Raw genomic sequence first — 12450 nt, 5'->3', positions numbered from 1 at the left:
ACTGTGCAAGAAAGCGAGACACTAGATCTAGATCTGTCTGTCTGCATGTAGCCTACTTACAGGGACACGACTGCCAACTAGTCTCGGCCCGCTCAAAATAATAATGACCGAGACTTTCAGTACTTCCTTCGCGTGACGTCTAACCCTCTTACGTCATAATGTGACGTCAATGTAATGTGACGTCTTCAAATGTTAGAGTTTCTACCACAGACATACACACGCACGCACGCACATACGCACGCACAGACAGACAAAGTTACGATCGCATAGGCTACACTTACGTGAGCCAACAAAGAAATCCATGCAAATAAACACATTATGATGCACACTGTCTCCCAACACTATATGGTAAAGTGAAGAACAGTTCAAGTTTGTAAGAGCTTGCATGTAGCTAAACGGGTGCAGTAATCTAAATCACCAAGTCCATCCATCCACAGATTATAATAGTTCTGGGGTACTTTACCAGCTATGAATTTTCACACAAGGCCGACTATAGCAGGGAAGGGATCGCGCGCGTGTGTTGTGTTGTAGTGTTGTGTCGTGTTGTGCGTGCATGCATGTGTGTGTGTGTGTGTGTCTGTGTCTGTGTTTGTGTGCTTGATTGCGGGTGTGTCTGTCTGCCTGTGTGCATATGTGTCTAAGTACATGTACCTGTATACGCTTCTAGAAGTGTTTGTCTGTGAAGTCACTGATAATTTTCTGGAGGTCAGGTAAACGTCATTTCATGTAATCACCATGCGAATCTCACAAGATTGACAGGGATATACAGTTTGTCTAAACTCTGCCAAAAAATGATTGCATCCATTTTCGTACCCCAACAAAAACTTTCATTCCCGGGATCCCGTGTCATTTCATTTAAACCTTCTAAGCCATTAAAGGCCCTCTACTTGGCTATCTAGCACACTTTTCGGATGAAAGATTTCTGTTATAGGTGTCATGTGACCGTCACCAAAGTAAGGATACCCCCAAACGGACCTGACAAAAAAGTCAAGTACCAATTAAAAAATTGAAAAAAAATCAGAATAGGCATAACTTGGCAACTTTTACATACGAGGAAAAGCCAAATCAATTATATATCCAGAACAGGTTGTTTTGTTTTGCTTTCTTGCGTTTCTTTTGTGCTGCCATTTTTTACTGATGCAGGTATGGAGCGCACAAGCAGTAGAAAAGGAGAAGTTTTTGCGTCCAGTTTGAGGGGACCTACCATGACAAAAAGCGCTTTTTTCAGCAATCTTTCTTTATTTGGTGTTTAACGTTGTTTTCAACCACGAAGGTTATATCGCGACGGGGGAAGGGGGGAGATGGAATAGAGCCACTTGTCAATTGTTTCTTGTTCACAAAAGCACTAATCAAAAATTTGCTCCAGGGGCTTGCAACGTAGTACAATGTATTACCTTACTGGGAGAATGCAAGTTTCCAGTACAAAGGACTTAACATTTCTTACATACTGCTTGACTAAAATCTATACAAACATTGACTATATTCTATACAAGAAACACAAGGGTAAAAGGAGAAACAGAATCCGTTAGTCGCCTCTTACGACATGCTGGGGAGCATCGGGTAAATTCTTTCTCGTCCCAATATGGGACACCCCCTAACCCGCAGTTTTTTTTTCAGCAATAACTGAATTGATTGAATACAAAAGACAAGATAAAGTAATGCATTTCATTGTAGGTATAGTCTTCATTCATTTCATACCAAAAACACCTCTGTGCTGTTAATTTTACAGTTACCACAAGCGAAATACTATTCTCAATAATCAGTAAACAAACTTATACATGTATGAACTCAGAAAACTTTGTCCTTTCACTTCTGTGAATCAACGCCGAACCTGCATATACACAAGAGACATTCACTCACAGAGCACATTTACGCTGAACCATGAGCAAACTAAATGTTACATTGTGGGAAATACCTGGTTGTTCTCTTCATAGCCAGGGACAGCGTATGGCCACATGACGTACTTGCCGTTTGAGCCGGGGTTGCACTCATCCACATCATCTGCGTCATGTTCTGCTCCCCAGTTATGCCCTGTTGAAGGCAGAACTGAAATTACCTAAAGGGACATGCACACACACACAGCTTCCCCTCTCCCAAACACAATAAAATGACTTGCCACAGACGTCAAGGCAGCCCCAAATAGTCAACATGGACCTAGCTATTGATGTGTACATTGTTGTTAAACAGTTGTTTGTTGTATGTTTATCATGGTTTGCTAGTGTGTGATAGGGTTCGTGTCCGTCTGTAGATGTTAGTTTCTTTGTTAGTCCTGTGTTAACAACTCTTCGACAAGTGCTTAGAACTGTACCCACGGAATACGCGCTATATAAGCTTCATTGATTGATTGATTATAGCAACACTATATCTCTAATCTCCACTGATAATCATACAAATGTACATATTTCTTAAAGTTCTCATGCATTCTTTTGAATTCCCTGATTTCAAAATACTTACTTATGTTATTTTGTTTACATGCCATTCAGTTTTGTTTTACTTACCAAGTTCTGTCTTACGGAATCCCAGCGCATGAAAAAGAGCATAAAAAACCAAATCAGTTCAACACTCATGAAAAAAGCAAGTTGTTTTCTTTCCTTATAGTTTTGTTTCTTATACAGTGATATAAAGTAAGAGTACCTGTAGGTAACATTCTTAGATGTTTGGTGGGTGTTGATCAAGATGAAACAGAAGGCGATATTCTCCCCAAGGACCGACTAAATAGCTGGTCTGAAAAGAGCCCAGTACCAAATATCCTTTTTGTAATCATTTTGTTTGTGCAAAATCATGAACAGGGATCAAGCCATGCTGTGAACCCAGTTTTCACAATGCATGCTCAGTGCCCCACAGCATTGCCGCATTTCAAGACAATTGCCAAGAGTGTTCTCAGTATGTCAGCCAGTTAGAGTTGTCATCTTCAGTGTTTTGAGTTGATGACGTTAAGCATTTTGCAAGTTTGTTAGGCTGGTGCTTAATTTTTCGATAAAACCACAGGGCGTAGCTAACAATCACTCTATATGTCATGGTAAGCAAATGTGTGAACATCATGGATCATTTGGTTGAACTTGCAAACTGACTTTTCTTCTCTCCACGTGTGAGAGAGATAAACACACTAAAGAAACACTACGTAAGTGATAAACACACTCATGCAGTGGAACTTACAGTAACAGACTATTGGTTTGGTTGTTGATAAAAATATGGGTAAGTTTTGTTCGTTTATTGTGGTAATTTGTTTGTTACATAGTTATGGTTTCTGCTCCGACTGTTCGGTTTGGTCGTCTTCAGAATTAACTTGAACACTGGCATATAAGTCATGTGATTTATACAAATCATTATGATGTGTATTGTATACAGACCTGGGAACCCCTGTTTTGCACTTGGAGTATTCTCAAACAAACTTGGTGTATTTTCAGAAAAATGAGCGTACTCCACACAGCATTTGAACATCCCTGATTCAAACATGCTTCACACTCGTCCGTCACATCGTTAATTAAGTTTACCAATACATTTAAAACAAATGCTTCTTTCAATGTTTACTGACAAAAACTGTAATCATGTGTCAAAATACTGGATCGGCTTCCAGATGCGCTTCTGAAAAAAAGTAGTCTAGGAATTTTTCTCGTCGCATTTTTTTCCCATTGACCGTACTGGACAATCATGCGTACAAAATACGGCGAAATTGTATAGGTTCCCAGGTCTGTGTATACCTAAACTAAGGTGTTATGTTGTTATTATTTTTATTTCTGATTCCGAGTCATGGTCAGAGAACATGTTATTATGTGTTTATATTATGTATTGTAATGCGAAGTTTGATATTGTGAAGCGCGAAAAGCACAGAAGTATTCTGTAGTTCGCACTATATAATTAAGTGTTCATTATTATTATTTTTATTACTTTTAATTGTTGTCTAGGGAAACTCCAATGAGAAGAGGCAAAAAAACTTTCATTGTTTGCTTTTGGTTATCCATTTGTAATCTTCTTCCCGAACCCATGGGGACTGGCGATTTGTTGCATACCAAGATTTTATTTTGTTACCCAGCTGACTGCACGAAAAGTCGTGAAAATGATGACAAACGCATTTGTTTTTCATAAGAACACAAACACAGCAAAACACTTAATTCAGAATTGTTCCACTAGTTTAACTCGATCAGAACACATACACAAACACCCACACACAGAATCGTCAATCTAATAATCTATACTTTTCGTGAAGCTTTCTGTACACCAGTAACAAACTGTTGTGAAATTGTCGCTATGTTCCTGCAAACACCATGCAGAGAAATACCAACTAACCGTGCGTAACCACCATCTCATGCTGCAAGGAAAGGACTGCATGGCCTTTGGCATTTTTGGCTGAACTCCAGCCCGTTCTGGGGTAGGCCCTCTTTCCTTGCAGATCAGTTTCTGAAAATGACACGTGCAATAACAAATATATAAGGCAGCACTAACAGACGTCCAGTACAAATCATGTCAATGCATTTGGGAACTGGTGTGCAGAAACGGATTCACATGCTGCCAATTACATTCTGAATCATGCACAGATAAGAAAACGACTCAAAATGGTCCATGTGATGCAAAATATTCAGATGCAGTCATTCAGTGATTCACAGACACCTGCAGTCATAACAATTGGGCACATAATAAGGCAAGGTACCAACCATGACAAAATATTTAACTGTCGAATTTTGGAAAGCCATTTTGATTTTTATATAAACCGGTTCAGACTTATCGCAGCACAATAACGTGTAAATCAGATGTTGTTAACCTGTACCAAGTGGCAATAACCCAATTCAACCCTGTGTGGTTTACAGTAAAACTGCGTGAATCTCGAATGGTCACTCTCCTTTCAGTATCCACAGGGTTAATTTGAGACTATGGGAACCTTGTAAAATGCACTCAAATCATACATATCTTATTATCATTTCAAGCATCGTAAGAGCTGAACTTGGGTTACACACACACACACACTCACAAAAATAAGAAGAAAAAGAAATACAATTTAAGTAGCGTAAAGCAAATTATATCAACACATTTAGTCTATCTGTCAACCTGAAAGATTACAACTGCCTGAACACACTTGGCCATGTATTGCCCAGACTAATATTCATGGGCTTGCCAAAACCCTTCGACCTGAACAGCACTGACTCAGTGGTCTTGGTCATTGGTGACTCAGAAGCTAATACTGGCAATGGTGAACCTAATTGACATAAAACAGATTTTCTCTAATTTTGTTTAGCACATTTGGATTAAGGAAAAAATAAAGAATACAGTGCAATCATTTGAATCCATTATTGCAATTTTAATATCAAGCACAATATTATTTAAACAATTGGTTTCTAAGTTTCCAAGCTGAAATGGAATCCCATTGTCCATACTGGGTCAAAGATATTTGACCAAAATTCAATTCATTTGATTGAAAAACGCGGCCGCCACAGTACCGCCTCAAAAGTTGGACAATGTCATTATAGAAAAAAAGAAAAAAAAATTAAAACAAATTTGTGGGAAAATGATCTGGAAGAATTCACATGTAAAGTTTCATAAACATGTCTTTTAATTTCCTGTGAATCGTGCACACACACACACAAACACACACCCACCCTCACAATTCCTTGTCAATATTGACTAAATGTGATAAAAAGCAAGGTAATGACACAAACAATCACAAGAAAGAGGAAAGAAACTACATGTAAAACATTCTGCAGGCACCAAAGAGGCAGGGTTGTTTAATACATGTAGTTAACTCAGGTTGCTTGCTTGCTTGAATGGTTCATATTTGCTCCTGTTTTTCCTGATTTCTTTCCCCATAACTCACCAGTTGAGCAGATACCTCCGGCAGAAGCCACACTTTCTGGTGCTATGAATGCCAAACCAAGTACGTTGTCAGCCATTGGGTAGCTCGTGAAGAGATGAGCCAAGCAGAACAGATTATTTTGCGGAGATCGACTGAAAGCCTGAAGAACAGAACACGTTATAGCAAACTTATCACAAAGGAAAAAATTTAGGACTGACTTGAAAAAAGGACCATAACATTCTGAATTAACCATTAAACTCTTGAACAACAGATCAGGAAACAGAAAATGAGTATAATTCTTCGGAAAATTTTAGCTTGTTGTAGCTTAAAAAAACTTTCAATGTTAAGTTAACCTCAATGTCAGTTTAAATTAATTGTTCATTGACGGCCGCCCGTCAATACGGACGGACACTGCTCATTACGAAGACTCACTGATTACTCAGGGGAGTCAAAAAGGGAAGCTGAACTTGAACCAGTAAACTCTGTGGGATTATGAAGTGAACACAGATATAACTTTTTTTTAAATAGCATGTGATGAAATGTGCTCCATTTTAATCAGTTGGGTAGTTTTATATGAATATGTGCATCAGAGTAAAATGAACACTGGATATAAAGAAAGTGACAGGCAGCTAGAAACAATTCTATTAAACTCACCTTCCTGAGACACTTAAGCTATTTTGAAGTTTCAATGTTACAACTGTTCTGAATTTAGAAGTTTCATCAGTTACAGAAACAACTAAATAATCACACTTATCACACTTTCATTTAAAAAAAAGTTGTTTACATTCACAGATTTCCATGGGTTATTCCATCATAATTAAACGTCTCAAGCAAACAAACAACTCTGTACACATGCATACCCACAGATATGCCTGCATGCACACCAGCACAGACACAGACACATTCACGTAATTACATGCAGTCTTTGTGTGACTTACGTATAGTTTCTCATTGTAGTGCCAGGAATGGTCCGCATTGTAATGCCCTTGCACACTGGCAAATTTGACGTGGATCTTCATCTGAAAGCATGTTTCACATATTTACGCAGCTGCTTAGCTTAACTTATACATTACCGAAAAAGTAAATTCAGCAAGCAAGCTCTTTTTCTCTTACAGGCTAACATATATGCATTCAACTACATTAATTAAAATCTATTCCTGCTGTCCTGCATGCAGCATCATACGATAGGTATAGACTGACAACCAACAACAGATGGATGAAGACACAAAATCAAAAATTTTAGTAATAAATTTTCATTTGATTAATATACTTACCCAACTCACATATAGCAATTACCCCATAGTTCAGTGCTGATACCGCTGTACGCGTCCCCTTGGTAACAAGGAAGACGACTCTAAAAAAGAGTGACTGAGACCCGTAAGGGTGTCTAGGCCAGCCCGAAAGCGAGGCTGCCTTCCATATGCGCGCGCATATGCCACCATCTTGTCATTCTACATGAAGCCCAACTCACTTCTTTTTTAGACCCAAATACCCCCCACAGCGGGGAGGCGGGAGGGAATAAACGATGTGAGTTGGGTAAGTATATTAATCAAATGAAAATTCTTTACTAAAATTTTTGATTAAATTACATATCTTACCCAACTCACATGTAGCAGATTGCTACTATAGGAGGAGAGTAATCACCAACTTAAAACCGCAGAACCTGCCCTGCAGCCACAAGAGCCGGCAAAGCCGAACCGTCATCTTGCTGCCTTGCAGCAACATCTCTCAAGTAGAAAATGATGAAAACATCTTCAGATTTCCCATAAGCCACCGCAAGGACCTCTGAAAGGCGCCCTGAGCGAAGCACAACCAAAGAAGGCGCCCAAGCTCTAGCTTCATGAGTCCTGGCTGTTGTGAGCGGAAACACCGCCCTGACATCGCCTGCCTGGCTCTGCCACCATGCGTAGGCTTGCTTAATGGTCATTGACAACCACTTAGTCAAGGTAACCTTCGAGATATCCTTCCCACACACCTTGTTGAGGGATATGAACAATAATTTTTTAAGTTTCTGAGCGAATCAGTGAAGACCTAGACAGGTAGCTGCCTAAAGCCCTGACAGGGCAATTTGACAGATTAGGGTCTCCAGGAGCGAGTATATCGCTCAAGGGGGAAATACGAATGCGAGGAGAAGATTGTTCAGGCTTTTGGTTTTTAGCGAGACAATTAGGCCTGAATCTCAAGGAGTAGGAGCCATCCCTCTCCAGAGAAATATCTTTAGCGAGACCGGACAGAGAGTGCACTTCGCTACCGCGCCTAAACAATGAGGCAGTCCATCCAGCTAAGGTTGACTTCAAAAAGTCATTACCTCTACCAAAGTTGATAGATATTCTTTCTAACTTTAACCAGTGTTTAACGTCATTTCTAACCATTCAAGGTTAAAAAGCGACGGAGTTGATAGATAAGAACACGAGCCGTTAGATTCAATGATCTGAAAAGATCCATGCGAGTCAGAAAAAAAACCTTCAAAACTCGAAAAGTCCAATTGGCTAAATATGGCTCTCGAGGAGCCAGATTATTGCTAAAAAGTTTGAACTGTGAATCGAAGCTGGTTTCTCCAGTTTCTACTCATTTGCCAGAAGTTTTTGAAAGAAACCTAAGTGCCATAGATCAGTCTTTCTCCAAAAAACTGTCTATAGCCAACCTAGCCAGAAAATACGCTTACTCCCACTTCTTACTAGAGTAAGCATGGCCGCTTTCCGTGATGATCAGCAAGGCTAGTTTTGTTAAGAGTCAAAGAATCCAATCTCAATAGCTCCAAAACTAGGAGCAAAGACCAAGAAAGGACCGGAGATTAGCTTTCAGTCAGCCTAATGCAGGCCCTCTTAAACGTGCTGGTTATAAAGCCACCACGAGAAAAATTTGCACCGAGCTGTTTCAGTGTGACTGATACCACATAATGTCTAAACACAAAAACGTGGGAGAAAAAACGGAAAGCCAGAATAGGTGGTTCACCACCTGCATTGAACAAAGAGAGGAGGAGTTCTTTCCGTTAACAAATACGCCCTTTGTTCCAAGCCAGTCACCGTGACAAGAAAACGAAGACGCTAAACCTCTATAAGAACTTTGAGCCAAGTCCAGAGTTGAGGGAGAAGCCCCTGAGCATCTCAAAAATACCCTTACAGTTGACACCCGTGTGATACAAATGTGAGAAAAAACGGTGCCCTCTTGCCAGCCTTACTAGGTCTGGCAACCAAGATTGAACGGGCCCATACCGAGAGACCAGCGATCCGCTCAAAGTAAAGTCAAATGTATTGACCTTCCATGCTCTAGGATCCGGAAACAAGGAGCCGAACATAAGCAAAAGGCGATAGTACCAAAAGGCAAAAGCTTCTATCGGCGGCTTCTCTCATTCACCCAAAGAAGCAGAAGCGCGTGGTGAGATGAGTCCACTCCGAGTGGACATTCCTGCCGACAGACTTAGCGAGTCCGCTAAGTCCTTGAGCCTCCCATGAAGGTACTTCGCTGCTAAAAAGATCTAATGATGGTAAAACCACAAAAGAACCTCTCATGATCCATGCGGAAGCGATAAGGAGTGAGAAACCCCCTTTTCTTGATGAGAAAAGCACCACTGTGGTGTCGTCTGTTTGAAACAACACATGTTCCAGCCCTTTGTTCGATTGCTTAACGCCCAGCCGACCACAAAGGGCCATATCGAAGCTGAGCTGCCTTGAACATCTAATGTGTTCCAGCCCTGCACTCCAAGTCCCACCTGAAGTAAAGGACTTCTATAAAGAGCCGCTTGCACAATCTCCACAAAGAGATCAAAAACGGCCAAACAATCGATTGACTCTAGAAATAAATCAGAACTCTGAAGCTCTGAAATCAATAACAAACAGCCACTTCCGATCTATTTTGTGAATCAAAATGTGGAAGTAACAACCAAACGATCCCTGTAAGAGACCCAAAAGGGAGGCACCAGTGAATCCCTCCAAAAACAGAAAGGCCTAATCCCCCTTAGCCATAGTGGTAAACACAAAGGCGAAAAGGAGAGTGATGCCGAGCACTAACTTTCAGTTGACCTAACTACCGGAAGAGTAAGAGAAAGCGTGCTTTGTGTGCCCAGCAACACCCACCGCAACCTGCCCCAGGGGAAGAGCGGTGGATATTTGACACAGCCATGCCGCGAAAGCGAGGGTATGGAGACAAAATCTAAAGTCAAGAAAGGCGAGCCTGAAGCTTTCCTTTAACAAGAAGAGCAAACGCTCGATCGAGTCACTTTCGCAGTTCTGAATATTATATGAGGCATCAGATGGACAAGAAGAAATTGCTATTCACAACACAATGAGTCACGTTCACATAAAATTTGAGCCCGGTCACTTTTATAGTTTCCGAGAAAAGCCCAACGTTAAGTTGTGTGTTGCCGAACAGAAAAGGCTAGTTATCTCCCTTGTTTTTCTGATAACGTTCGTAAAAGGCTACAGATGTAAATACTTTGATGTAAAGAATAATCCTACAAAGTTTCAATCACATCCGATGAACTTTGTCAAAGATATAAAATGTCTAATTTTTCCTTTGATGCTGACCTGTGACCTTGAAAAAGGTCAAAGGTCAACGAAACCATCGTTAAAGTGTAGAGGTCATTGGAGGTCACGACTAAACAAAATATGAGCCCGATCGCTTTGATAGTTTCCGAGAAAAGTCCAACGTTAAGGTGGTGTCTACGGACGGCCGGCCGGACAGACTAACACTGACCGATTACATAGAGTCACTTTTTCTCAAGTGACTCAAAAACGAGCAAAAGCCAAGGCCTGCCGGGCGCTTTCCTTTTGCAGTGAGCCTCTCTTTGTTAGATAAGAATCTGCGTACATAGAAGCGGACTCACAAAGAGAACCTTCAAGGAAAGAAGAAAAGAAAGTCTCAACAAAAGAACAATACTTTTAGGAAGAGACAGGCGAACAAGCGAAGCTACATCCTATGTATCTGAGTCCTGTCAGAACACAAAGATACCAGTCAGGACGTAACCACACAAGAGAGAGAACAAATGCAAGTCTTGTTCAAAGGCGATAATCGTAAAGAAAGTGCGGACACAATCTACCACAGCCAGGAGATCCTTGTCCTTACAAACGGACAGTTTCCCCTTGCTATTAACATCCAGATGGATGTTCGCCAACTCCGGGGTACCCGGAGGCGGTTCCGTATAAAGAACAAAAGAAAAACTAAGTTCTTAGGCTTGGAGTTAACCGAAGCCTACGAATAGCGCTCAGCGAGTGACGCGCTACTTGCACAGGTTACGCAAGCTAAAACAACACCGCCTCAGGTGCTTAGCCAAGCGTTGCCTACAAAAAGAGTGGTGACAAAGGGGATTCAATTTGAAACCCTCCGCAAGTCCACGACCCCGACGGAGGATCTAAGAACATAACATTCAAAGATTTTCCTCAGAAGGCTCAACTCAGCTGAAAATGACACAAACAGTGGCAAAACTGAAGTAGAAGCTTCCCCATGAGATGCCAACAAAGGTAGGGAGGCCCACAGAGAAAATCCAAAATGGCGGCCACAGCCGTGATTTTATTTTACTTTTCTATGAAGATTTAAAAGGCTAAATAAATATTTTGAAAACGTCAAACAACTTGCAAGGGTTTCTCCAGTTGTTGTTATTTTGAATGATTGTTGGTATGTGAACGTGCTGTTTTTGGTTCATGAGTAAAACAAGTCCCGAACTTGCCCCAAAACGCTATCTCCCGCTTCGGACTTAGCCGCAAACGCGGTGTACAGGGAAAAAGCTATTTGACGTCGCGGCAAGCGAAACACTCGAAATCGTCACCCAAGTTCCAAGAGCGCGCGAAGAAAAACTATTTAAAGTACAATACTGAAATTTAGTGTGGCATAAGATCAACCCTTTGTTATGATGTATGTGAAAGAGCGACTTATCAACATTTTATTAACGTCTTGAAAAAGGGTGGGTTCTGAACACAGTGTTTTACTTTTTACACAGATGTTTCTGGAAATCGCCCATTCCTGTCAATAATGTTAAAAGGCCAATCTACCAGGACAATGTCTTATCTAATCAATGTGTGCAATACTTTAACCGGGCCAACCGATTGAAGTGAAGCAATGTTTCAACTTTTGCGCCGTCCAAGGCCGAATCGCGTATGTTCTGAGATCTCGCAAGGAAAAAGTATTAGATGCAGTTTACTGACATTTTGCATACCATCAGATCAATCCTTTGTAATTATGTATTCCGCTGAGCGACTCATAATTACTATTAACATGTTGTGAATATAGTTGATTCTGAACACAGTGTTTTTGTTTTGACACAGGCGTTTTTGGAAATCGCCCATTTCTCTCAGTAATCTTAAAAGGCTAATCTACAAGAAGAACATCTTTTCTCATCAATACGGGCTATACTTTGACCGGGCCGATCGATTGAAGTGAAGCGATTATCCAACGGTTGCGCCGCCGAAGGCTGAATCTAGTCATTTACAGAGTGATACAGCTATTTGCATGACGCCGCGGCAAGCTGAAACACTCGAAATTATCGCCCCAGTTCCAAAGACTCGCAAAAGGAAAGATATTCTAACCAGATTCGTGTAATTTTGCGTGCGATACAATCAACTTTCTGTTATTATATAATTAAAAGAGCAACTTACACAAATATCATTACGTTGTTGAAAGGGTTAATTCTGAACACAGTGTTTTCTTTCAAACACAGGCGTTTTAGGAAG

At 40.7% G+C, this 12450-nt stretch overlaps 2 protein-coding genes across 2 annotated transcripts in view; both read right to left on the bottom strand.

The window, feature by feature from the left end:
* LOC138957197 (ADAM 17-like protease) overlaps nucleotides 1–12450 on the bottom strand; it is a 60387-nt gene that overhangs the window by 29876 nt on the left and 18061 nt on the right. The window contains exons 9-12 of the mRNA XM_070328355.1: nucleotides 6724–6804; nucleotides 5807–5945; nucleotides 4288–4398; nucleotides 1916–2031 (exon numbers count right to left, since the gene is read on the bottom strand). Of these exons, the coding sequence (XP_070184456.1) occupies nucleotides 1916–2031; nucleotides 4288–4398; nucleotides 5807–5945; nucleotides 6724–6804 (447 nt within the window). The remainder of the gene's footprint in view (nucleotides 1–1915; nucleotides 2032–4287; nucleotides 4399–5806; nucleotides 5946–6723; nucleotides 6805–12450) is intronic.
* LOC138957206 (ADAM 17-like protease) overlaps nucleotides 1–12450 on the bottom strand; it is a 64689-nt gene that overhangs the window by 39363 nt on the left and 12876 nt on the right. Inside the window, exons 7-9 of the mRNA XM_070328363.1 lie at nucleotides 6724–6804; nucleotides 5807–5945; nucleotides 1916–2031 (exon numbers count right to left, since the gene is read on the bottom strand). Of these exons, the coding sequence (XP_070184464.1) occupies nucleotides 1916–2031; nucleotides 5807–5945; nucleotides 6724–6804 (336 nt within the window). The remainder of the gene's footprint in view (nucleotides 1–1915; nucleotides 2032–5806; nucleotides 5946–6723; nucleotides 6805–12450) is intronic.

Source organism: Littorina saxatilis, linkage group LG2 (assembly GCF_037325665.1).
Source record: "Littorina saxatilis isolate snail1 linkage group LG2, US_GU_Lsax_2.0, whole genome shotgun sequence".
NCBI lineage: Eukaryota > Metazoa > Mollusca > Gastropoda > Littorinimorpha > Littorinidae > Littorina > Littorina saxatilis.
This window is presented reverse-complemented; position numbering and strand designations above follow the sequence as displayed.